Source organism: Castor canadensis, chromosome 11, assembly GCF_047511655.1.
Source record: "Castor canadensis chromosome 11, mCasCan1.hap1v2, whole genome shotgun sequence".
In the NCBI taxonomy this organism is placed as follows: Eukaryota; Metazoa; Chordata; class Mammalia; order Rodentia; family Castoridae; genus Castor; species Castor canadensis.
Window position 1 is genome coordinate 27,195,816 of NC_133396.1, and position 27,426 is coordinate 27,223,241.

At 39.3% G+C, this 27,426-nt stretch overlaps 1 protein-coding gene and 1 long non-coding RNA gene across 9 annotated transcripts in view; both read left to right on the top strand.

Moving 5' to 3' along the window:
• Window positions 1–7: 7 nt before the first annotated feature.
• On the top strand, window positions 8–4,892 carry LOC141413756 (uncharacterized). The gene is made up of 3 exons (XR_012438631.1): window positions 8–232; window positions 3,536–3,585; window positions 4,644–4,892. It is a non-coding gene; the product is annotated as an uncharacterized lncRNA (long non-coding RNA).
• A 397-nt stretch (window positions 4,893–5,289) lies between these two features.
• Window positions 5,290–27,426, top strand: part of Luc7l3 (LUC7 like 3 pre-mRNA splicing factor) — a 40,141-nt gene continuing 18,004 nt past the window's right edge. For 6 of the 8 annotated variants that reach the window (XR_012438630.1, XM_074046037.1, XM_074046039.1 and 3 more), the window contains exons 1-4: window positions 5,290–5,558; window positions 15,846–15,912; window positions 21,450–21,489; window positions 22,859–23,003. Coding sequence is in view for 7 of the 8 variants with exons in the window: in XM_074046037.1 (XP_073902138.1) it covers window positions 5,460–5,558; window positions 15,846–15,912; window positions 21,450–21,489; window positions 22,859–23,003 (351 nt within the window). In the remaining variant the exon portion in view is untranslated. The remainder of the gene's footprint in view (window positions 5,559–15,845; window positions 15,913–21,449; window positions 21,490–22,858; window positions 23,004–27,426) is intronic. The other 2 variants (XM_074046041.1, XM_074046042.1) reach the window with 2 other exon arrangements.

Sequence of the window (27,426 nt, forward strand, 5' to 3'; positions counted from 1 at the left end):
CCAGATATTTTCCGTTCCGACCTACGGCCCCGCCGCCCCGGCTGGCTGTTTATGTAACTACTGCACAGTATTTATTATCTGCTGTGATTCATTGGCTATTTTTAGACCTCCCCACCCCGCAGCTTCTAGGGAGAAGGACAGACACATGAAAAAAAAAGAAAAAGGCATATCTGAGAGCCAGAAAAGCCTTATCCTCTGGCACAGGCTGTTTACCAGGCATCAAACATAATTGGTAGGTTCCCTCCTCCCCTCAGTTTGGTTGGCTCTTTTTCCTTATCTGAGCCAATTCTTGCCCAGCAGGATGGGGAAATGAGCTGAAAACGATCCTACTATAATATGCCCATTATTGCAGAGATAAATTACACTGTTCTTTCTTATTTTTGACAGTGCTTGGGACCATTTAGTTAGAATATTTATTCCAATTGTTATTGTTTTAGTTCTCACTTTAAATAGGGATTTCGGGTGAAGCAGGGAAAACAACACACACTGGGATTTCTTCTTACTTGACTTTCAGAAAAACTACTAATATTGTATTTATAGTTTATAAGCTGTAATTTGCACAGCTTATAAATCATAATTAATTACCCTTCATAAAAGCCTTGCAAGCAAAAAAGAAGGAAGAACACCAGAAGCTTTGGAGTCAGCCTGGTCCTGACCCCCGCACTCGGGGTAGAGCCCTGGTGTGTTTATAAACAGCAGTTTTTTGCCCGATCTATCTACTGAGGCTTAGAACCTTGGTTGGCACTGTGTTACCACCCAGTGGGAGGGAGGAAAAGAAAATATTGTTTTGCTAAGTTCAGGTGCCTGGGAGAGATCCCAGGATGGAACTTTGCAGATGTGAGTGAGAGGATTAAGGAAATTGCCCTGGGGAGTGGAGAGGAAGGCCTGAACAAAACAGAGATGAAACAGGAAGGGACAAATTTAGGCATAGCGTCTTCACTTGCATCTCTCAGGGCTGCAAAGCAAGCATCTTTCTCCCTACTATTTAAGAAAAAACAATGACTGTTTATTAGTATAGTAATTCACACAGTACACACTGCACATCAGGTTGTGCTGAATATAAACTGACTAAACACTTAAATTGACTTCCATGGCAAATTGGAACTCTGCTTCAGCTTACATTTTCATTTGTTTCCCCAGTTTAAGTTTTAATTCTCAGATTCAGCATGATACTCCATCTGAAGCTGACATGTGTGGCATTGAAATTGAGTCCTTTAACACAATTTGTAGTAGTCTCTTTAAAAAAAAATGCAGTTTAAAAAAATTGGTGGGCAACTGAGGCCAATAGGAAAAGGGGACCAGGAACTAGAGAAAAGGTGAGATCAAAAAGAATTAACCTAGAAGGTAACACACACGCACAGGAAATTAATGTGAGTCAACTCCCTGTATAGCTATCCTTATCTCAACCAGCAAAAACCCTTGTTCCTTCCTATTATGGCTTATACTCTCTCTACAACAAAATTAGAAATAAGGGCAAAATAGTTTCTGCTGGGTATTGAGGGGGTAGGGGGGAGAGGGAGGGGGCGGAGTGGGTGGTAAGGGAGGGGGTGGGGGCAGGGAGGAGAAATGACCCAAGCCTTGTATGCACATATGAATAATAAAATAAATAAATAAATAAATAAAAATAAAAAAATTGGTGGTAACTGCAACTCAAAGTCTATGAGTTCTTCCATAAGAGTTTATTAAAGTTTTCTCCTTTAAAAGGATTATAGCATGTGTCCTCAATCAGTGAACATTTTTTTTTGGTGGTGGTGGTACTGGGGTTTGAACTCAGGGTCTCACACTTGCTAGGCAGGTGCTCTACCACTTGAGCCATCCCACCAGTTCCATTTTTTTTCTTTTTTTTTTATTGTTTTATTATTCATATGTGCATACAAGGTCCATTTTTTTTCTTTAATTATAAAAAACTTATATGGTGCTAAAGCTTGAACCCAGGGCCTCATGCATGCTAGGCAAGTGTTCTACCATCAGCCACATCGCCAGTCCATCAGTATATTCATGGTAGAGTTGTATTTACTATTCAAGAGCCTGGATTCAATCCCTAACACAAAAACAAGCAAGCTAGCAAGCAAATAAACAAACAAAAAACCCAAACCCAAACCTGCAATCCCAGCTATAACTTAATGTAACCTGATGTCTACTCCATTACTTCTATTTAGCTATACTTTGTTTTGTCTCTAGGTAATTACCTTTCTCACTGGGTGGATTGGCTTCCACTTTTTGTCAGGCACTGTCCTAGTCCCAAGAATGCTACTATGAACAATTCAAACTTCAAAGAACACACAGGGGTTGGTGAAGTGGCTCAAGTGGTAGAGCGTGCCTAGCAAGTGTGAGGCCCCTGAGTTCAAACCCCAGTACTGCCCACCAAAAAAAAAATGTTCACTGATTCAGGACAAGTGCTTAATCACGGGGGTGGGGTGGGGGAGACAACAAAACAACAAGGCAAATGAGAATGCAATATGCATTGTTGTTATAAGCAAGGAGATAGAAGCCAGGCTGCCAGGGCTTGTATGCCAGCTTTGTCACTCATAATCTTGGAAGAACTACTCAACCTTCCTGTGCCTCAAATCCCACATCTATGAAATAGGGATAGTAATAACTCCTACTTTGCAGGATTGTTCTGTGGACTGAGTGAACAGCTGTGTGTGAGCACTGACATAGTAAACACTCAATGGGTCACAGGTATGTTATAAACTGAAGTCAGGGAAGAGCTTCTGATGGAATGGGAGGGCAGGGGCTGTCAGGATACAAGGATAATACTTGGATTTCTAAGCTGATTTGACAGTGGTACCATTTACTGATATTTGAGGCAAATGATGAAGAGGTTTGAGAACCAGGCATGACTTCGCTTTTGAATATGTTGAATTGAGCTGTCTGAGGACCTTTAGTTTTATTTTTGTTTATTTATTTGGTGCTGGGGATTACGCTCAGGGCCTTCACACATGTTAAGCAACTACTCTACCATTGAGCTACAGCCCCACCCGGACCTATTTTCTTTTCTCATTTTCATTTAAGTGGAAAAATCCAGCAAATGGTGTGCATGGGTATTGAATTAACCAAGGAGACATGGGCTGGTGATTGGGACTTGGCAGTCATCAGCAAAAGGTGCTGGCTGAAGTCATGGGAACAGAAGAGATAGGTGCAAGAGAGCATGAGTGCTGAGAGAAGACAGCCAGACAGAGCCCCGAGGAACACTCAACATTCCAACGATGGACAGAAAATAAAGCCTCAAATGAGCCCGAAGAGGAGAAACTGGAATCACAGGAGGACAAGCAAAAGAGTGGGAGGGATTGGTGATAACCAGATGACTCACAGGCTCAAAAATTACAGATGAGGCAGGAAAAGAAGACTGAAAAGTGTGAAAGGTGTGAAATGATTTAACCTTAAGGACACTGTCGGTGACCTTGGAGAGGAAAGTTACAGGGTGGTGGTGGGGATGGCAGCCAGACTTCCTCAGTACCTTTGAGCTGCCACAACAAATTACTGTAAACTGTGTGTCTTATAAACAAACCAAAATGATTTTTTTTTTTTGCAGTTCTGAAACCTGGAAGTCCTAGATTAGGCTGTCAACATGGTCAGGTTCTGGTAAGGGTTTTCTTCTGGGTTGTAGACAACTGACTTTTCACTGTGACCTCACATGGCATGGCAAGGGGCGAAGAAGTTCTCTTGGGTTTGTGTGATGGTTTGTGTGTGTGCTGTGCTAGGGAATGAATTCAGGGCCTCTTAAATGGTATACCATTGAGCTACACCATCAGCCTTTTAAATATTTATTTATTTTTGAGATAGGGCACGGGGTAGCCTTAAACTTGCAATCTTGGGATTAAAGGTAAGTATAACTTCATTGAGCCTCTTTCATATGGGCACTGATCCCATTCCTGAGGGCTTTGCCCTCAAGACCTAGTAATATCCCAAGGTCCCACCTCTGTATATTATTACCTAGGGAGTTAGAATTTCAACCTGTGAATTTTAAGAGGACATAAACATTCACCTCCTAGCACAGACTATAATGGGGTAGGAGTGAGCAGGACCTACATCTAAATACACATACACAGTTGTATGTGTTTGTTTCTTTTTGTTTTGAGACTGGGTCTTGCCATGATGCCCAGGCTGGCCTTGAATTCTGGATCCTCCTGCCTCAGCCTCCTGAGTACTAGAATTACAGGTGAGGAAGGAGGATCACTAGTTTGAGTCCAGCCTGGGCTATGTAGCAAGACCTTGTCTCCAAAATAATAAAATAACAATGAACATTGTTTCATAATAATATGGCCTTCGGATGTTTCTTTCTGGGTTCTCTTCTGTTCACTTGCCTCTGGTCTTAAGTCATTTCCACAGGGAGGCTTGTCTGTTACTGTTTGACATCACTGTTGCCTTTTCTCCCTCATCATTATAATAGCTAACGATCAAATGAATTTAAAATATCTTGAGCCTGTTGTATCAATGTGAAGTGTCTTATATTGTATGGCTTCATCTAATCTTCACAGTAACTTTCTGGAGAGACACACTATCATAAATCCCATTTTACAGATGAGGAAACAAGGCACAGAGGGCTAAAACTGGGATTATTGCAAAGGCAGGCAATTTGGCTTTAGAGTCCATATTCTTAACTGTGCTATAGTACCGTCCCATCTTTTTTTCTTTCGCAGGCGTTAAGCAAGTGCTCTACCACAGACCTGCACCCTCAGCCCCTATTATCCCGATTTATACTGATATCTTCGTGACGTTACTCCTTTAGTGATTGCCTCCCCGCTAATGCTGAACAGGGATCATGTCTGCAAGGTTTCAAGCTTAGCTTCAAGCACTGTGCCTGGGACACGCTGAGTCCCCAGCTATTTGTTGAACAAATGAATCAACAATTTTAAAGAAATTACAGATTGAGAGGCATCAGGACTGAATCATTACACCCCACGTGTCCTTGTCCCATGATTTTTACCACTGAATCAAGGGAGTCGGGACAAAGCCAGGTAAAGGAGACAGCGAGCACAGCGACTAGGAAAATGGAGCCGGAACACGGTTTCAGACGGCTGACTTGTTTCCCCCAATAGAAGGAGGCACCGTGGGCACCACGTGGACAAAAGGGGACACTGTTTTTTCTTCTTTGCGGGCTGGAGTCCAAGCTTCCAGACGCAGGAACCTGCTTCTGTGAAAAAGCCCGGGAACACCCGGCGCTGGGCGGATCAGGCAGGCTGAGGTCGAGGATGCGTCTCCCGGGGCGGGGGCGGAGTCAGGGCCGGCCTCGTCCCCGCTGTGCCGGGGCCGCGCCGCCCGGGCCTGGGCGTGTCCCCGTGTGGCGCACGGCATGCTGGGAAGGCGCCCGCGCTGCGGCCATTTTGTCATATCGGCTCTTCTGTAGTGGAGGGTTTCCGGCCTGAGAGTGAGCCGAGGAGCCTGGCGACCGTGTCGCCTTCGTTTTCGCTGACGGGTGCCAGGGCTGGGGGGAGCAGCCGTCTGAAGGAAGCACCATGATTTCAGCCGCGCAACTGTTGGATGAGTTAATGGGCCGGGACCGAAACCTCGCCCCGGACGAGAAGCGCAGCAACGTGCGGTGGGACCACGAGAGCGTAAGTCCCGTGGGCCTTGGGCCTGTGCCCGGGCGCCGTGGGGGAGGGAAGCGGCGCGGGCCGGGGCCACGCCGGGTCGAGCGTCTGACTTGGTGGCCGGGGGAGGTGGGAGGGGGCCCGGGAGACAGGATTCCGGCCGGCCCGGGGACCGGGGTGGTGTGGGGTGGTGTGGGGTGGTGTGGTGTGCTGTCGAGGAAGTCCAGGAGAACCTTAGCAGGGTCCAAAGCTGCTGTGCGGCGCGGAAACGCGGGAAAGGGAGCATGGGCGCATCTCGTGAGGTCTAGCGGCTCCGAGTTTCCACCTGGCCGAAATAAAGAGAAAGGCGAATTCTTCTGTTCTTTGGGTTCAGCGTGGTCTTTAGACATCCGGGCGGGATTGGTGGTAACAGTCGTGGCAGTTTTACGAGGAGGGATGGTTCAGTGTCAAAGCTTCTTGGGGAAAGTAGAAATTTAAAAGCGTTAGTAACTTGGTAGACTGTATCGTGATGATTTGCAAGTGGTGTTTGATAGCAGCTCTGAGTCCGTGAGTTAGGCAGTTGTCAAAGCTTTTTCTTTCTTCTGCCTCTATGAGGAAAGGTAACTTACAACCCCACGTTCACAGGTGAGACTTGGGAGGCTCACCTTTCCAATGCTATGAAGATGGCTCCTTGCAAATGCTGTAGTGCATTGCAAGTGTTTTTTATCTAGCAACGTTTGTTTTAGATCTTACCTGAAGAGTAGGTGTAGAACTTAATTTTACCTTCCACATATAATCAGACATGATAATTTTAAAAGCAATTGCCAGTTAAAATAGGAAATAGTTTCAGTAGAGCCCCCTCCCCCCCAAATACTGGATGGAGTTTTGAACTCAGGATTTAGCGTTTGCCAGGAAGGTGCTCTAACGTTTGAGCCACGCCCCCGGTTTGCTTGGGGTGTTTTTTTTTTTTTTTTTTTTTTTTTTTTTTTTTTTTTGGTATCACGGTCTCTCTATGTAGCCCAGGCTGGCTTGGAACTCGTGATCCTTCCACAGCTTCCACCACTATGCCTAGCTAACAGCTAGGCTTTTTATGAAAATTAGTTGTTCACTGTTTTTAAACACAGGCTTTGGATAGAGTAAAATTTTTCTTGCGGTGCAGGAAAATAAGTTGATGCTAGGTGAGTCCTTTGCTTTAAAAAAATGTTTGACTAAAGTTGTATGAGGTGCTACCTAATTACAAAGTAATAAAGTGTTCTTTTGGTAGAGTTTATTGTATAGGATATTTGTCAGATTCATCTACATATTTGTGATTGATTTCAAGATGTGAATCTTTTAAGGGTTTTGTGGATTTGTTTTTTTTTTTTAAACATTTGGTTTCCTCTCCATTTATCACATTAGGAGTAAGAATAACTATTGGTTATCTTGGTCCTCTTTCCTTTCTAGGTATCTCTTTGTCACAATGAATTAACTTAAATTTTTTACCGCCTTAACTATATACCTTCAGTTTAAGCTTTACAAAGGTAGAAAAACAATTCAGCTGATATACAAATGCATATTTTGTGTTAAAGAGAAAAATGATTGTATTCTTCAGGACCTGGACCAGTCTTAGGTTTCTGCCTCCTTCGTTTTCAGCAGTCTTTGAAGTTTTCCAACTGGTAGTTTATTGACACACTACAATGTATGTGATGAATTTTTATGACTACAGTGATGAGGCTTTAAGAATGACAATTTAGGCCAGGCAGGTGGTCATACCTGTAATCCTAGCTACTTGGGAGACTCACAGTTCCCAGGCCAGTTCTTGAGATCCCATTACCAAAATAACCTGAGCAAAATGGACTGGAGGTAAGGGCTGAAGCAGCGATAGAGCTGCTTTGCAAGTGTGAAGCCTTGAGTTCAAACCCCAGTGCCACCAAAAAAAAAAAAAAAGACAATTTAGGTTTTTGTATTATTTCAGCCATAATATGCTTTACTTTTGTTTTAGGGCTTTTCATTGATTTTAACTTGTAATGTTTGTTGTCATATTTCATGCCTTTAATGACAGGTTGCATTTTATTCTAGATTAAGGATTTCAAGTCAGTTTAGTGGCATTTCAGGTTTATGCCTGCAGAGAAAAGACTGGTGATGATCAGTAACAAAACACATGACCTTTTCTAATTAGTGGAATTACTGTAAGATACAGTAAAACTAGTGAAGCTCTTGATAATCACTTCTGGGTCATTTACATATTATGCTTTTGGCTGCTAAACCATACAGAAAATTTTCTTTGCTACACTTGCACTTAGATGGGAAAAGGTACTTAATGGGAGGGGGTCATTTTGTTTTGATTCCTTTGAAATAAGGATGAGAAAAATACCAAAGAAGAAAACAGTAGTATATTAAGCTAAGCACAGGGGTGCATGCCTGTAATCTAAGCAGTGAGAGGGTGAGGCAGGAGATTTGGATTTTGAGGCTAGCTGAGTTACATAGTGAGACCCTGCTTCAAAACCAGTATATTAAAACTCCAATGCTGTAGCCTCTGTGGGTATTTAACAATCAAAATGGAGACATTACCTTACTGTTAAAAGTAGTTTCCCATTACTGTATTTGACTGACCTGGGCAATTTGTTTTAAATGCAGATTTTGGTATCTCAGATAGTGTGATTCTGGTCTGAGAGCGGTATGTATACAATTAGATTTTAATTGGTATTAATCTGGTAGTAGCTTTTAATAACTACTTTTCCTTCCTTCTCTGCCCAATAAGCGATATGTGAGCAAGTAGCACTCCAGGAAGCTCAGTTTTAAGTGAAGGATGCATCTGTGATGTAAATCACTCACCACTTATTTGTAATGATATCTATATAACCACCACCAACGTTGAGTCTTTGAAAATACCTGGGTTGGTGCTTAATAGGCACTTCCAACATTGCTGCTTCTGAATCTGAAAGAAAGCAGTTCTCAGCTGAAGTCAAATTAGCTTTAATATTATCTCAAGAATTCATTGACATACTCTTGCCTTATTTGCATTTATTTGAGTTTATTGGTATTTTTGTAGTAAGCAGTTTATGTCTGATGTGGTTGATATTTCTAAATAACCACAGAAATGAGGAAAGCATATGATTGCAACTGCTGTGGCTGAGTACGTTTTGGTTAGGGTCCACATGGGAGGACTACAGTGTTTGCCAGTAAAGGCTTTATGAGCCATCGTGTTAGAACATTGTAGGAAATTACAGAGTCTGGTCTGGAACTTCTAGTTTTTTTATGTAATGTCATAGAAATAGTATAATTCAGATTGAGGTTTTTACATATAAATTTCATTCTGAAAGTGAAATTACTTAACCATTGACTTGACTCTGATTCTAATAATATCCAAAATTAAATCTTTCTTTTTTTGAGACAGTCTCATTTGCCCAGGCTGGCCTCAGACGGTGCTGGCATTACAGGTGTGTACCACCTGGCCCTAATGAAATGGAGTTTCTTTTGTCATTTATTAAATTCAAGCGTAATCTCTGTTCAGTGAAGGTTTAGTAATTTATTAAGAGAATTGAACAAACTGTTCATTTAAAAATTTTTTTGAAATGTTAGCAGATACTAGCATTGACACTGAAAAAGTTTAGAAAACTTAAGGCTTCTGTCTCCATTTTTATTTATGAACCCCCCCCCAACTTATCCAAGGGATTCAGAATTTCTAAGAGGGAAAATCGGAAGTACAAAATTAGTAACTACAATACAGGACACCGATTGCTACGGATAATTTTACTTTTTTTTTTTTTTTGGCGTTATTGAGGTTTGAACTTAGGGCTTTGCAAGTGCTGTATCATTTGCTACACCACCAGCTGTAGATAATTTTGATTGAGTCATGAGAATATTTTTTCTGTCAGCAAGTAGGCATTTTCTGCCATATTCAATAGTACATGATGTTGGCTTCTGAGTTGCCAGTGGTCCATAACTGGCATTTGCTTTTTCTCTCCAAAGCATGCACAGTTAGAGAGGATAATATTATGAACTCTCCATTCAAGAGTATCAACACATGGCCAAGTTATTTTCTTTATATTCCCTTCCCCTCCATTAGTTTGAAACAATTCTGTCTTTTCAATGTTGGTTTTTTTTTTTTTTTCTGACTGGTATGTGAACTCAGGGCCTACACCTTGAGCCACTCCACCAACCCTTTTTTTGTGATGGGTTTTTTGAAGATAGTGTCTGGCCTTGAACTGAGTTCCTGAGTAGTTAGGATTACAGGCATGAGCCACCGGTGCTTGGCTTTGTCATTTCAATCTTAAAAAGACATCATGTGTCTAAAATATAAGGAGTTTAAAAAAATAGCCACAATACATTATCATGCTGAAAATGGTAAGGCATTTCCTAAGAATTTGGTTGCTTTAAGGAAAAATGTATCATAGCATACAAATATGTATCATATATGTAGTATGTCATTCGGCTTGGGTTTTGTTTTTTTTTTTTCCAGAAAGGGAAAACACAACTTAAGTTGGGGAAATTATTGTTTTCATTTATTCAACAAAAAATATACTGCCTTTAGGGTGGGCAACAGAACACTGTAGATGCTGCGCTTGGCCCTAGAGAATCGTGTAGTAATAGATAGGAAGAAGTAAATACGCTTTCATGACACATTATAAATACCACAATGGGGAACCTTACAGAGTGCAGAAAGTGTGCAGAAAATGGGCACCAACCCAGACTGGGATAAGTAATACTCAGGAAGTACTTCTCACACAAAGTGGCACTGAACTACTAAGACCTAAAGAATTAATAGGAATTAGCCAAAGGGAGGAGGAGAGAAGACCAATGTTACTAGAGGGAAGGACAGAAAATCAGTGAATTTGGGAAATTGTAAATAATGTTACATCTGGAGCTGTTGGTTGTTATTTTGGGTAGGGAACTGTGGAGCGATAGGTAGGAATTTAGTTTTGAAATTTTTTTATAGGCTTTGTTAAAAGTTGGACTTCATTACATTGGGAAACAGTTGAAGGACTTCTAAGCAACAGAGGTGTTTACTGCGTCTTTGCTGTGGACAGTTGATTGAAATTTTACCACCAAAAGTTTATAGGAGAGAGTGAACCATGACTTGAATGTGTAATAATGAAAACTAATCACTGGAAAGTATGATCGTGGTATAGCTGAAACATAAAACTGTGCTGAGTCTTTGTTATTAAAAACTTTCCCTTTGGGAATTTCTTCCCCTCCCCTCAAAAACCTCAAGTTCAACTCTTAGCTAAAAAGAAAACATTTGCTTATAGCCTGTTGTAGTTAGAATTAAAGTATCAGTGGTGAACAAGAAACTACAGGTGAAAAGTATTCTTTTTTTCACCAGTAAAATTTCCAGATTTTCCTGGATTTTAAATTAACAAATGTATATGACATTTGAGGTATTACAGTAATACTTTGTAACTGTCTTAAGATGTATAGTACTGGAGTTGACTATTTAGTTTTTTTTTTTGAGACAGTTTCATTATGTTGCCCAGAATGCTCGCCAACTGGAAATCCTTTTACTTCAGTTGAATAGCCAGAATTATAGCCATGTACCACCTTTCCTAGCCTCTATTTAGAACTTTTTATTAATGTCCCTGCCATCAAATATCAGACTGATTGTTGCCATCATTAGTTATTTTTGTTAGTATTTGGATTATCAGAAGTAGATGTTGAATAAATTTATTATCTATATGACTCATAAAGTAGAACTTGAGGGGTTTGAGGATATTGCTCAGTAGGTGGTGGTAGAGAGCATGCTTAGTTAAGGCCCTGAATTTGATCTCTTGAATTGGTTAAAAAAAAAAAAAAAGTAGAACTTGATATTCGATAGACCCAAATGCTGTCCAAAGTTAGTAACAACTTAAAACACCAAAAGAAAATCCGCCCCCCCGAGGTATCCCGTAGAATTTTAGGCAGGATATATCTTCATAGATGCCTGCAAAAACATTTTATATGTTTTAATGATTTGAAGCTTTTACTGTTGGTATCTAACTGAGGTGACCTGACCTTTAGGGTGAGGACCTTTAGAGTAAAATGCATAGCATTCATCTGCTATGTATTCCCTTCTCCCATTTGAGTTTTAAGAAGGTAGTTTGACACAAGCATAATGCAGATATTGTTAACTATTTGATAACCTAAAGGGAGAATTATATTGCTTACTGTTGGATTCTGGTAGAGAAAGAAAGACAAAAATCATTAAGATGTTCTTATTGTACTTTTGTGATTGGAAGAAATTGATGGCCCAAATTAGTGATAGCTGTGTTTGAAGTAAGTGCTGGAGTGGTGGGGAGCAACTGTTTTGTTAAGGTGTAAATAGTGAACATTTTCCCAATAAACTATTTATAAACACCGCAAAATAGGTCTTTCCTACACTACATAGTTTCGTTGTTTTGGTGGTACTGGAGTTTGAGCTCAGAGCTTCACAGCTGTTGGCAAGTGCTCTGCCGCTTGAGCCACGCCTCTAGCCCTAATGCTACTCATTTTTAAAGATTGAATCCATGAATGTATTAGGGGATTGGTTTTACTATTTTTGTTTTCCTTTTGAGTTTCGGACCATTAAGGTTTTTTTTGTTTGTTTGTTTGTGTGTTCTTTTTAACAAAAGTAAACCTGCTTGCTAAAAATACTCAAATTTAACACAGGAGTTACTATTAGTAAATGGTAAGTCTGTTCTTGCTCCTTTCCCTATTGCCACATCCTCCCCAAAATAGTTTAGTTTGTTTCCAGACTTTCCCTAATTTAGACAGTCTTTTTGGTAGATACGAATCTACCTTTATTTTGTTTTTCTGACAGACATTTTGTCACTGCCAACCAAGCTGCAATAAGAGTGTGTGTGTGTGAGTGAGAGAGAGAGAGAGAGAGAGAGAGAGAGAGAGAGAGAGACTTGTTAGCCAGGTACCTAGAAAGATAATGACTGAGTTAAATGCTATTTTATATTTGGGTGTATGCTATTAAGTTGTCCTCCAGTCCTCTAATATTGGTTGTGGTTGGAATGCCATTTTCTCCTTACTTTAATGCCAGAGGCTGTTCTAATTTCTTGGTGATTTAACTTTAAGATGGTGGAAACTCGGAAAAGAGATGATGAGGGTGATCTAGTCAATGTAAGAATTCCAATATAAGAATATTTGGAATTGTCACAGTGAATCCCCCTTGTACAACGAATATGTCCTAATTTTTAAAAATTAAAAAAAAAGATGATGGAAACCTGCATTAAATTTTCTAGTCCAGTTTCTGAGGTTGCTTATTTTTCTGCATTCTTGTAACCGGCAGTTAAAACATTTTATGAGATTCAACTCTTCTGGTCACTGGTATTGCCTTAAATTAAGTGGATAAATCTCAATTTTATCATCCCACTTTAGTTTATTTCTTTGCCTACCAACTTTAGTTATCAGTTTGCTAGCACATGGTGGACAGTTAGTAAAGAATTGCTGAATAAAAGACTTAACATGAATTTGTAGGTATTTAGAGAGCTTGCAGTACAGATTTGTGTCTCTGCTGGGGACATGGCTCAAGTGTAAGAGCACCTGCCCAGCAAGCTGGAGGCCCTGTGTTCAAACCCCAGTTACACACTCCTCCCAAAAAGATTTATATCTAGTAGGGATTGCTACTTGAACGCAGATAGCTAATATCTCAAAATTTGAGCAGTTGGCATAATTATGTCTTAAATAAAGATACTTATTCTGTGGATTTTTCTTATCAGCACTAATAATGTCATATGAAGCATCCAAATGTGTATTACCAATTTTTCTGTATCCCTTTAGTATTTTTAGTTAAAATATCGCTAATCCCTGGGGAGAGTAAGAGCAGTCCAGGGCCTGGGGATGTATTTCAGTGGTAGAGAACATGCCTAGCATGTGCTAGACCCTAGGTTCTACCCCTGGCACAGCAAAAAAAATCCCCCCCCCAAAACAAAACAAAACAAAACAAAACTTCAAGTCTAAGTAGCTGGAGTACATTGGATGGAATAATAATTTTAATGGCACATTAAATGGTAAAGCATTATCTTTTTTCTTTCTTTCTCTCTCTCATCTCTCCTTCCCTCTTTCTTCCCCCTTCCCTTCCCTCCCTCCCTCCCTGTCTTCCTTCCTCCCTCCCTGTATAGTCCAGGCTGGCTGGAACTGAAGATCCTCCTGCTTTAGCCTTCTAAGTGCTAGGATGACAGGCATGTCCCACCATGCCAGGCTAGGACATTTAGAAATAATTTGAAGAAGCATTAACTCTCTAAAGCATATAATCTCTTAAAAAATAAGCAGTTTATTTGTAAGAATGATGTTTAAGTTTCAAAGCAATCTTAAAAATCAAGTTGGTATTTCTAAAGTAAACAGTACAAAGATATTAAGACATGAGGCTAGACTGGAGTTGTGGCTCAAGTGGTAGAGTGCTTGATTTGCAAGCATGAAGCCCTGAGTTCAAGCCCTAGTCTTAGTCCCACCAAAAAAACAACAACAAAAAAACTGTTAGATATGTTTTGTGACTTTATTCTTCTGGACTCAGCTTATGAGACCATATTGCTTTAAGTGAATGTAAGGGCTTTGAGACAGAAAATCTACTTTATATTTAGCATCCAATCTTTTTTGAGGGGCGGTACTGGGGTTTTGAACTGAGGGCCTCATGCTTGCTAGGCAGGTGCTCTTAACACTTGAGCCATTCCACCAGTCCTTTTTTTGTGATGGCTTTTTTGAGATAGGGTCTCATTATTTTCCTGGGGGCTGGCTGCGAACTGCTCCTGATCTCTGCCTCCTGAGTAACTAGGATTATAGGCATGAGCCATGGGAGCCCAGCAGCATCCAATCTTAAAGTGTCTAAAGAACTTTTATTTATATTTTTTTAAGCAGTACTAGGGGGTGGAACTCAGGGACTTGTGCTTGCTAGACAGGTGCTCTCACTTGAGCCACAGCTCCAGCCCCCCTCTCTAATTAAATAATTTTTGTGGGGCTGGGTATTGAATCCTATACCCATGATAGGCAAGCCCTTTACTGTTGAACTATATCCCTGGCCCTTTTCACTGAAGTTTAACACTACTCATATGTCATAGTTTTGCATTGATTATCACCCAGTGACAATGAAATTTTGTGTGAAGTTAGAATGATACTTTGGAATTTTGATTAATGTGGTTTGGTTGCAGTGTTCTGGAATTAAATATGGGATAGAACAGTTTGGGGATATATCTGAAGTTGAAAAACACCATTGGAGAGATTTAAGTTGGTTTCATGTTAATAGTTTTTGTTTTTTGTTTTTTTTCTGATAATGTAGGAACCTACCAAGAGTCATTCAATAAAATGTTAGCATATGTGAAAATATCTAATACACTTTATGGACATTAGAGAATCTTTTAAGCAAAAAGAACCACATTATTTTTTCATATCGTAGTTGTACAGGGGGGTGTACGCATTGTGACATATAAATGTATAGAACCAAATTACTTTAAATGAGTGCTATCTCTGATTTAGACCATGATTCCTAAGTCCTAATTTGTAAACAGGCCCTAGTCTATTATAAAATTAGAATGGGGGGGAGAGAACAAGTTAGAATGAGATCATTATATTATACTTTGTATACACATATTAAAGTAAATTGGTAAATTATAAAAAATGGGATTGTAGGTTTTTTAAAAGAAATTACTATTTCATTTATGTAATATTTACATGAGACTGGGGTTGATACATAGCTACATGTTTGCCCACTTGAGCTAGGCCTGCAGCCCTAGTGTAGTTTTTTTAAATACAGAAACCTCTCCTAATTCTGGGATGTCTGTCCATATTTGTTACAGCTCTTGCAGGAGATTCCCCCCCCCCCTTTCCTGGTACTGGGGATTGAACCCAGTGCCTTGTGCATGCTAGGTAGGCAAACACTTAGCTACTGAGCTACATCCCCAGCCCTTGTTAGAGCTCTTGTGAAGCCAGGAAGCAACACGTTTTTTTTTTTGTTTTGTTTGTTTGTTTTTTGCAGTACTGGGGGTTGAACTCAGAGCCTCATGCTTGCAAGGCAGTTGCTCTTAACACTTGAGCTAGTCCTAAAACTGATTATTCTGTCAGTCCTGCATATCTTCTATTGAGATTTAGGAGCATAAAAGTCACTAATTTAAGTGATGTGGCCGAGGGTTCAAGAACAAATGAAATTGTTCTCTTTCTAGTGAATATTTTTTATTAGCATATAATAGTTGTACAGGGGGATACATTGTGGCATTTCCATATGTGCTTACAATATATCTTAGATTCATCCCCTCCCAAATGAAATTGTTCTTACACTTACTTGATTTAAAGATGGAATACATTAAGAAATAAAGTATTATTTGGCACCCTTACAGTTTTTAAACAACAGTTTTGAAAAGTTAAGTACCTTTTTTTTTTTTTTTTTCCCCTTCCCACTAGGTTTGTAAATATTATCTCTGTGGTTTTTGTCCTGCGGAGTTGTTCACAAATACTCGTTCGGATCTTGGTAAGTGAATTTTCTGTGTAACGTTTATCAAATTCATGATTAAGAATTTATGATTTAAAAGTTTTTAGTTGGAAGTGAGGGCACACACCTGTAATCCCAGCACTGGGAAGGCTGAGCAGGAGGACTCAAATTCAAGGTCATCCTGGGCTACATAGTAAGATCCTTCCCCAAAAACAAAACAGAAGACCAGAAATGAAATCTTTCTTTGTAATTCTGAAACTTTGTTCTTCAAGATTTGCTGATAAGTAATTTTAAGCTTGGTTAAATATTTGAGTGTGTTAATTATTTCAATTTGGTTAAACACCATAGCTTAATTAAACATGCATGTTTAAAATTCCACTAAAATGAATAAAACTTAAAAAGCTGCGTGAGAGGAGACAACATTAGAGATGCCAGCAAGTTTTTTAGAAGATGGCAATTTTAGCAGAACAGTGAATCCTCTACCCTAAAAGCCTACAGAAAGGAATACTGAGCAAAAGTGAATGCTTGATTTGTAGAACCCAGGGTGGGCTCAGGGTTTGGAAGCACCAGGTACCACAGAAGTCAGGGATGAGTCATGGATCTAAAAATGTGAGGCATTAGTCTAGTTGAGGAATTTTCAACCTCTGCACTTGACAGTTTTGAACCAGTCTTCCTGGACAATCTGTGCATTAGCAGCATCCCTAGCCGGTACCCATTACATCACAGTAGTACTTCCCATTTTTTTTTTTTTTTTTTTTGATGATACTAGTGTTTAAACTGAGGGCCTCAACGCTTGCTATGCAGTCACTCGACCCCGGCTCCCAGCCCAGCACTCCCCAGTTGTGATAACCAAAAATGTAATTACCTTCAGACATTTCCAAATGTCCTTGAGGACAAAATTGCTCCTAGTAAGAGAGCCACTAGTTACGATAGCTCTGTGCATATGTTCCTATCTTTGTCACCCCAGATGGATAGAGAGTTGTTTTCAGAGAAATTGAGCTTGAGAGACTCTAGTTCATCTAACCCATGAAATACAAAAGGTAGTTACTATTTTGTCAGTTCTCTCAAGGATAGTCATAACTCATATTCTAGATATATCATAGTAGGTCTAGAAGAATCTAAATCTTAACATTTTATATGGTCCAGGGCAATAGTAAGTAAAAATAAGATTGTAAAAGAGATTAAATGAGTCCTTAAGAGTGGGGTTCTCCTTTGCCTTATTTCTAGAAGGATACATACAGCAGATATTTTTTTAAACACTTTTATTAGCGTATTTTAGTTCTGCAGGGGGGATTCATTGTGACATTTCCGTATATGTTTACAGTGTACCTTGGTTAGGTTCATCTTCACTGTGTCTCTCCCTCATACCCTTCCCTCCTACTTAAAATGATTACAACAGGTTTCATCGTTCTATTTCATATAAGCATATAAAGTACATCAACTATATCAACCCTTCTTTATCCTCTCCATTCACCCTTCCCCTTCACAGAACCTGTTTTACAGTCCTGGCCTTCATTTTAAAGTCTGTATTCATTGTTAAAGAGGTTTCACAATGGTATTCCACCTGTGAATATACTCTACTTTAGTCAGATTAACCCCCTTCATTACCCTCCCTTACCCTTTCTCCCACCCCTTTCATTCAGCAGCTTTTAGTGCATTTTGTTATGCCATCTTCTTACAGATAGATGCAGTGTATTTCAGTATTGTTCAGTCTATCATTCTCTTCTCATTTCCCTCCTCCCGAGTCCCATCCAACAGTCCTACTATTTCAAACATGTTCTATATATGAATGTATATGTGGTCATATTTGTATTTGTGTGTGTATTTATTATTTGCACCTATCGTCCACGTGAGAGAAAACAAGGGACCCTTGTCTTTCTGAACCTGGCTTACTTCACTTAATAAGATGTTCTCCAGTTTCATCCATTTACCTGCAAACAACATAATTTCTTTCTTCTTTATGCCTGAGTAATACTCCATTGTGTATATGTACCACATTTTCTCAATCCATTTATCAGTTGTAGGGCATCTGGGCTGTTGCCATAGCTTCAGCCAGATGTTTTTCCCCCCGGCAGAAAGAGGACAGGATTTTCTTGAGAAAGTGAGCACTTGAGAAGTGATCTCTTCAAGTACTGACCTTCTGGTGATCTAAAAGAAAGCCTTCACTGCCTGATTTTCCTCTGGTAAAGCCCTTTGCCTATCCAACTTTCAGACATGTTTTAGAATTTTACCTTGTAACAATCAGTTGCTTGGGGATTGGGGGGCATGACTCCAGTGATAGAGGGCCTGCCTAGCAAGTATTATGCCCTGAGTTCAAACCTCAGTATCACCAAAAAAGAAAGACAGACAAGAAAACTCAGTTGCCTGCCAAGGGATACTAGCCAGATATTTGAATAAAACCTTTAACATGAGAGATTAACAAAACCGGTAGGGAGGGGGTAAAAGAAATAATTTAGTAGAATTAGAGATAATGGGATAAGCAGAAAAATGTTTTTAAAGTTTTAACCAATGCCAGGCATGGTCATACATGCCTGTAATTCTTTTTTTTTTTTTACCGTGTTTTTTTTTTTCTTTTATTATTCATATGTGCATACAAGGCTTGGGTCATTTCTCCCCCCTGCCCCCACCCCCTCCCTTACCACCCACTCCGTCCCCTCCCTCTCCCCCCCACCCTGTCAATACCCAGCAGAAACTATTTTGCCCTTATTTCTAATTTTGTTGCAGAGAGAGTATAAGCCATAATAGGAAGGAACAAGGGTTTTTGCTGGTTGAGATAAGGATAGCTATACAAGGAGTTGACTCACATTAATTTCCTGTGCGTGTGTATTACCTTCTAGGTTAATTCTTTTTGATCTCACCTTTTCTCTGGTTCCTGGTCCCCTTTTATGCCTGTAATTCTTGAAACTCAGAAGACAACAGTAGGAAGATTATGGTCTGAGGCTGGCCTGGGTAAAAGTGTTAGACCTTATGGTAAAAAAAAAACCCTAAAAACAAAAGGACTCGGAGGCATGGCTCAAGTGAAAGAGTCACTGACCCAAAACCAAACAAAACTTACCTAACTTTAGTATCTTAAGAAAAAATAAGGTAAGTGCCAGGGACTGGTGGCTCATGCCTGGAATCCTAGCAGAGATCAGGAGGATCAAGGTTTGAAGCCAGCCCAGGCAAATAGTTTGTGAGATCCTATCTTGAAAACTCCCAACTCAAAAGAGGGCTGGCTGAGTGGCTTAATTGGTAAAGTGCCTACCTGAGTTGAAACCCCAGTACCCCCGTCCCCCAAAAAGGAAGAAAGAAAGTAACTAATCTTTCAGAAAGAATAGAATATTATTAAAGAGAACTCTTACCCCCCTACCCCGTGTGGGGTTTGACCATATAGCCAGGATTGTAAGTATGTGCTACCATGCCCGACTTTTTTGTTGAGGTGGAATCTTGCTTTTTGCCTGGTCTGGCTTTGAGCTGAGATCCTCTCAATCTCCACCTCTCAAATATATGGGATCACAGATGTGAGCCACTGCAACCAACCCTAAAGAGAACTTTAAAACAAACAGAAAAAAAAACAACAACCCAAAAACGCTCTTACAAATTAGAATCAGGGAGCCAGGTTTGGGGGCATGTACCTGTAATCTCAAGCACTCTGGAGGCTGAGGCAGGAGAATCACAAGTTATTTGCCAGCTTGGATTACATATTGAGACCTTGTATACTCCCCAAAATAAAAGAAAAATCGTTGAACTGACATGAAAATAAGATAAAGGAAATTTGTTGGAATGTTGGGCAATAAGACAGAAAAGATTAACATTAAAAAAGTTGCATCCATCTAGGGACAGTAATTCCTGAATAATAGTTCCACAGAACACAGAGAGGAGAAAAGTCATAAAAGAAACACGCAAGGACAAAAAAAATGACAGTACTGAAAAACACCAGTCTTTAGATTGAGTGGGTCCTTCAAGTAATAGGCAACAAAAAATAGAATGGAACCAGACTGAGCACTGTTGTAAATTTTCAGCATACCAAGGATGGGGTGTGGGTCACAGAATTGTGAATCAGAATGGCTGTGTTATCAGTAGCAACACAGGAAGTTTGAAGACACCAGAGAATCACCCTTATGGTTCTGAGTGAAAATATATTTTGCCAAGGTTATCAGAGTAGCTAAACATTGAAGTATGACGTAAAGAAAGACATTTTCAGATGATTATGTCTTCCATGAAACTTTCCTCGGTAAACTCAACCAAAGTAAGGGTATATAAATCAAAGAGATCGGGCACATTGCATCCAACATAGACCAGAAAGGAGTTTCTCAGGATGATAGCTCTGTAAGAGTGAACATGGAAAATGAGCATCCCAGATTGAAGCAAACAGAAGGCTCATGGAAAAAAACAAAACTGAATGATCTGCTTTGTTTTGAGTATCAAAGGAAATTAGTATTGAGATAGTTTCATTTGCTGAGTTCAAGTGTTTGAGAAGCATCTGAGAATACATACATGGAAAACAAAAAATTCCAAGAAAAGCGTATCAGAAATGTCTTATTAGTGCACTGTTCATTTGGTTCAGTAGAATTCAGAGAATACTGTTTGGTCAGAATATTAACTACTAAGCCGGGCGCTGGTGGCTCACACCTCTAATCCTAGCTACTCAGGAGGCAGAGGTCAGGAAGATTGGGGTTTGAAGCCAGCCTGGGAAAAGAGTTAAAAAGACCCTATCTTGAAAATACCCATCACAAGAAAGGGGTGGTGGAGTGTGGCTCAATGAGTAGGCCTGAGTGTAAGCCCCAGTACTATAGGGGGGAAAAAAAAAAGTGTGTGTGTGTATATATATATAACTATTAAAGGCTTATTTAAGTGTTAGTTTAGTGAGCTGAGAAAAAGCAAAATAGCATAAAATTTAGAAACAATGAGGTAAAATTTTAGAAGATAGCTAAAAGAGTTGGATTTTTTTTTTTTTTTTTTGGAGAAACAGGACACTAGGGTACTAGTTTTGTGCTGTTTGGCTTTATGTGCGGGTATTTGAAAATAATGTCATTGGTATTTTAGATCAGTAGTCTACCACTTCCAAGTTTCCTATAGTGGCAGTAAGGAATAGTTTCCTTTTCTCCCCCTTCTTTCATAGGTTGCTCCCCTTTATGTTGATTCTTCAGTCTTTGAGAGACCAGTTTTCATGTGCTATTTGAGCATGATGCTTCATGGTTCAGTAGAAACAGTTTGGGTGTCTATAGACTAGTCAGTGATAAAATGGATCTTTTTTCTTTTGTGTTTGTATTACGGTTTTTAATGGGCTAGTTAGACTTTACTAGCCACATTGAAATCACTTATTTTACTTGTGCTGGGGATGAATACAGTACAGGGTCTTTTTCATGCTAGATAAATACTCTACCAGTGAGCACTCTCAAGCCTTCCCTTCTCCCCCGCTTTTTTTTGGAGACGGGGTTTCACTATTTATTTTGAATTTATTTTGTGGCAGTATTGGGGTTTGAATTTAGGACCTGGCACTTCTAGGCAGTTTCTCTACCATTTGAGCCTTGCCACCAACTCTGTCACAAATAATTTATGCATTCATATTTCTCCTTTTATCCCCACTCTCCCAGGTCCATGTGAAAAAATTCATGATGAAAATCTACGAAAACAGTAAGTCATGCTTTTTTGCTATTTCTTTTCTTTTTATTTTTTGGCAGTACTGGAGCTTAAACTCAGTGCTTACACGTTGAGCCACTCCGCCAGCCCTCTTTTTGTGAAGGGTTTTTCGAGATAGGGTCTTGTGAACTGTTTGCCAGGGCTGACTTCAAACCAAGATCCTCCTGATCTCTGCCTCCGGAGTAGCTAGAATTACAGGCATGAGCCACCAGCACCCAGCTTTTGCTGTTTCTTTTCTCCTAATCATTATTTAGTTTAAAGGTATCAGCTATACCAGGTGCCTGTAATCCTAGCTGCTTGGGAGACTGAGATCAGGAGAATTACAGTTTCATGCTAGGTAAATAGTTAGTGAGATTTCAGCTCTAAAATAACCAGAGCAAAACAGACTGGAGGTTATGACTCAAATGGTAGAGTACCTCCTTTGCAAGCTTGAAGCCCTGAGTTCAAACCCCAGTCCTACTACACACACAAAGTACAAGCTTGAAGAAATAATTGGAGTTGATGTAAAATAAATGTTTGAGTTCCATTTGCTGGTTGGAGATGTTAAGAAAATTTTATGGTTTCAGTAATGATATTATTTTGCTGACATGTGAATATATATTATATGCTAAGCTTTTCTGTATCTTGTTTGCTTTTTTGTTTGTTATGATGCTGGGGCATAGGTCCCAGGGCCTTGAGCATACTAGGCAAAGCTCTGCCAATGATTTATATCCCTAGCCCTATGTTTGCTTTTTTTGATGTTGTTGTTTTATTACTGTAAACCCCAAACTTCAGAAGACAATAACAAAACTATACCCAATGGTTTATATTAAGCCAGCAAACCATAATAAATTCACAATTATTTCCAGTGTTCAGAACAAAAGCGCCAATACTTCAGTTAAAAGCAAACACAAAACTTAATTATCTTGTTGACCTGGCTATAATTAATCCTATTATCTCTAAACCTTAATGATCAAATCTCTCTTTTCTTTAGAGTTCATAAAAAAATAAGAATTTCATCTGACATTATAAAATCATCCATAGAAAGCTAACAAGACCACTACACCCAGCTATTTTTTGAGGAAGGGTCTTCATAGCTTTTGCCCAAGCTAGCCTTGAATTGAAGTCCTCCTGGCTCTGCCTTCTTAGCTGTGATCACATATGTGGGGCACTAGTGGTAGTGGTAGTGGTCAAACCCCTGTGTAAAACCTATGCTCTTAACTAAATCTAATGCAGTATATTGCCTTCTGCTTTCTCTGGCAGAATCAGGGACAACCAGAAATTCAGTTCATAAATACCTGGTTTACTCTTCAATTTCAAACACACAAGTTAATATAAAAGAATGTGACTTGTAATCATTAAAGGTTTATTTTCATTTTATCAGGTATGAAAAGAGTTCTCGTTTTATGAAAGTTGGCTATGAGAGAGATTTTTTGCGCTACTTACAGAGCTTACTTGCAGAAGTGGAACGTAGAATCAGACGAGGCCATGCTCGTTTGGCATTATCTCAAAACCAGCAGTCATCTGGGGTAAGTATGAAATGAATTTACAGTCTTGGTAGAGGTTCTTGTTCTCTGGAGATCCTGAGAGCTAATATTTTTGAAACTTGTCTTTTTGGAGGGCATGCCAGTGTCATCGTTCTCTTTCTCTCTCTCTCTCTCTCCCTCCCTCTCTTTTGTTGTGGTGGTGCTGGGGATCAAACCTAGGACCTTACAAATACTAAGCAAGCACTCTACCACTGAACTGAGTCCCCATCCCTCTGGGTACTCTTTTAGTAGTAAGGAAAGCAGGACAGGTGGTCATCCTAGTTGCTCCCAGCCAAGTAACATTCCATTTTACGAGGAGGAAAGAGGATGTGGAAAGATGCCAGGGTATCTTGGGAAAATTCTTCTTTATAGATGGCATGATTGGAAAAGACAGTTTCTCTGACAATAACCTTTGTATTAGAAACCAAGCTGAAGGAGCTAGCCATGCAAAGCATGGGGAAAGATCATAGGAAGAGAGAGCAGCAAACACAAAGATTCTAAAGAAGAAAAAGGCTATATCTCCTCATAGAAGCACAATGAAACGGGTGAAGGGTCATTAGCAGGTAGTGAAAAAAATCTGAACTTCTTTTTTTTTTTTTTTTTCTCTTGAAATAGGGACTCAGCACGTAGCTCAGCCTAGCCTTGAACTTTCCATCCTTCTGCCCCAGCCTGGGAGCAGTAATCCCAGTGTTGGGATTATAGATTTGCACTACTATGTCCTTCCCAGCTTTGAATTACATTTTTTAAAAGCTTATCCTGGTAGAACCAAAAGGACATACTAAGGGATTGAATTTGGGTGAGCAGGGAAGGGAGAAATCCACAGTACCTACCTGGTTTTTAGCTTGAGCAATCAAGTCACTAATGGTAGAATATATGGTGATGAGGGGAGCTGGAGAAAACTTTGTGCTTACAATTTCTATCTTGGATGTGTCAAGTTTCAGGTGCCTTTAAAACATCCAAGTAGAGGGCTGGAGGTGTGGTAGAGTACCTGCCCAGTAAGCCCGAAGCCCCAAATTGAAGTCCCAGTACTGAAAAACAAAAACAAATCAAAGATGGAGCAATAAAAGTCTTCCATGATAAGCAGAAACTAAAACAATATGTGACCACAAAGCCACCATTACAAAAGATTCTGCAAGGGATCCTGCACACAGAAAGTGACACCCAACTTAACCATGAAAAGGCAGGCAGCACCAAACCACAGGATAAGAAAAAGCAAGACAGTAGAGAGTAACATCAAGTTAGGTACACACAATCAAACCTTCAAACAACTAAGATAACTAAATGGCAGGAATCACCACATACCTATCAGTACTAACACTTAATGTTAATGGACTTAATTCACCCATCAAAAGACACCGTTTGACAAAATGGATTAAAAAAGAAGATCCAACAATTTGTTGCTTACAGGAGACTCATCTCACCGACAGAAATAAGCATATGCTTAGGATGAAAGGCTGGAAGAAGATTTACCAAGCCAATGGCCCCCGAAAACAAGCAGGAGTAGCAATACTTATCTCTGACAAAGTAGACTTCAAACCTACATTGATCAAACGAGATAAAGAAGGACATTCCATACTAATAAAAGGGGAAATAGACCAAAAGGAAATAATAATCATCAATCTGTACGCACCCAATGTCAACGCACCCAATTTCATCAAACATACCCTGAAAGACCTAAAAGCATATATAAACGCCAACACAGTGGTTGTGGGAGACTTTAACACCCCATTGTCATCAATAGATAGGTCATCCAAACAAAAACTCAATAAAGAAATCCAAGATCTAAAATATGCAATAGATCAAGTGGACCTAGTAGATGTCTACAGAACATTTCATCCAACCTCTACACAATATACATTCTTCTCAGCAGCCCATGGAACCTTCTCCAAAATAGATCATATCCTAGGGCACAAAGCAAGCCTCAGCAAATATAAGAAAATAGAAATAATACCGTGCATACTATCTGACCACAATGCAGTAAAAGTAGAACTCAACAACAAAAGTAAAGACAAAAAACATGCAAACAGCTGGAAACTAAATAACTCATTACTTAATGAAGAATGGATCATCGATGCAATAAAAGAGGAAATTAAAAAGTTCCTAGAAGTCAATGAAAATGAAAACACAACCTACCGGAACTTATGGGACACAGCTAAGGCAGTCTTGAGAGGAAAGTTTATAGCCATGAGTGCATATATTAAAAAGATTGAAAGATCCCAAATCAATGACCTAATGATACATCTCAAACTCCTAGAAAAACAAGAACAAGCAAATCCCAAAACAAATAGAAGGAGAGAAATAATAAAAATAAGAGCTGAAATCAACGAAATAGAAACCAAAAAAACCATACAAAGAATTAATGAAACAAAAAGTTGGTTCTTTGAAAAAATAAACAAGATCGATAGACCCCTGGCAAACCTGACTAAAATGAGGAGAGAAAAAACCCAAATTAGTAGAATCAGGAATGCAAAAGGGGAGATAACAACAAACACCATGGAAGTCCAGGAAATCATCAGAGACTACTTTGAGAACCTATATTCAAATAAATTTGAAAATCAAAAAGAAATGGACAGATTTCTAGATACATATGATCATCCAAAACTGAACCAAGAGGAAATTAATCACCTGAATAGACCTATAACACAAAATGAAATTGAAGCAGCAATCAAGAGTCTCCCGAAAAAGAAAAGTCCAGGACCTGATGGATTCTCTGCTGAATTCTATCAGACCTTTAAAGAAGAACTGATACCAACCCTCCTTAAACTGTTCCATGAAATAGAAAGGGAAGGAAAACTGCCAAACACATTTTATGAAGCCAGTATTACACTTATCCCTAAACCAGGCAAAGACACCTCCAAAAAGGAGAACTATAGGCCAATCTCCTTAATGAACACTGATGCAAAAATCCTCAACAAAATAATGGCAAATCGAATTCAGCAACACATCAAAAAGATTATTCACCACGACCAGGTAGGCTTCATCCCAGGGATGCAGGGCTGGTTCAACATACGAAAATCAATAAACGTAATAAACCACATTAACAGAAGCAAAGACAAAAACCACTTGATCATCTCAATAGATGCAGAAAAAGCCTTTGATAAGATCCAACATCATTTCATGATAAAAGCTCTAAGAAAACTAGGAATAGAAGGAAAGTTCCTCAACATTATAAAAGCTATATATGACAAACCTACAGCCAGCATTATACTTAACGGAGAAAAATTAAAACCATTCCCTCTAAAATCAGGAACCAGACAAGAATGCCCACTATCTCCACTCCTATTCAACATAGTACTGGAATTCCTAGCCAGAGCAATTAGGCAAGAAGAAGGAATAAAAGGAATACAAATAGGTAAAGAAACTGTCAAAATATCCCTATTTGCAGACGACATGATCCTATACCTTAAAGACCCAAAAAACTCTACTCAGAAGCTTCTAGACATCATCAATAGCTATAGCAAAGTAGCAGGATATAAAATCAACATAGAAAAATCATTAGCATTTCTATACACTAACAATGAGCAAACGGAAAAAGAATGTATGAAAACAATTCCATTTACAATAGCCTCAAACAAAATCAAATACCTAGGTGTAAACCTAACAAAAGATGTGAAAGACCTCTACAAGGAAAACTATACACTTCTGAAGAAAGAGATTGAGGAAGACTATAGAAAGTGGAGAGATCTCCCATGCTCATGGATTGGTAGAATCAACATAGTAAAAATGTCGATACTCCCCAAAGTAATCTACATGTTTAATGCAATTCCCATCAAAATTCCAATGACATTCATTAAAGAGATTGAAAAATCTACTGTGAAATTTATATGGAAACACAAGAGGCCACGAATAGCCAAGGCAATACTCAGTCAAAAGAACAATGCAGGAGGTATCACAATACCTGACTTCAAACTATATTACAAAGCAATAACAATAAAAACAGCATGGTACTGGCACAAAAACAGACATGAAGACCAGTGGAACAGAATAGAGGATCCAGATATGAAGCCACACAACTATGAGCAACTTATCTTTGACAAAGGAGCTAAAAATATACGATGGAGAAATAGCAGCCTCTTCAACAAAAACTGCTGGGAAAACTGGTTAGCAGTCTGCAAAAAACTGAAACTAGATCCATGTATATCACCCTATACCAAGATTAACTCAAAATGGATCAAGGATCTTAATATCAGACCCCAAACTCTTAAGTTGATACAAGAAAGAGTAGGAAATACTCTGGAGTTAGTAGGTATAGGTAAAAACTTTCTCAATGAAACCCCAGCAGCACAGCAACTAAGAGATAGCATAGATAAATGGGACCTCATAAAACTAAAAAGCTTCTGTTCATCAAAAGAAATGTTCTCTAAACTGAAGAGAACACCCACAGAGTGGGAGAAAATATTTGCCAATTATACATCAGACAAAGGAC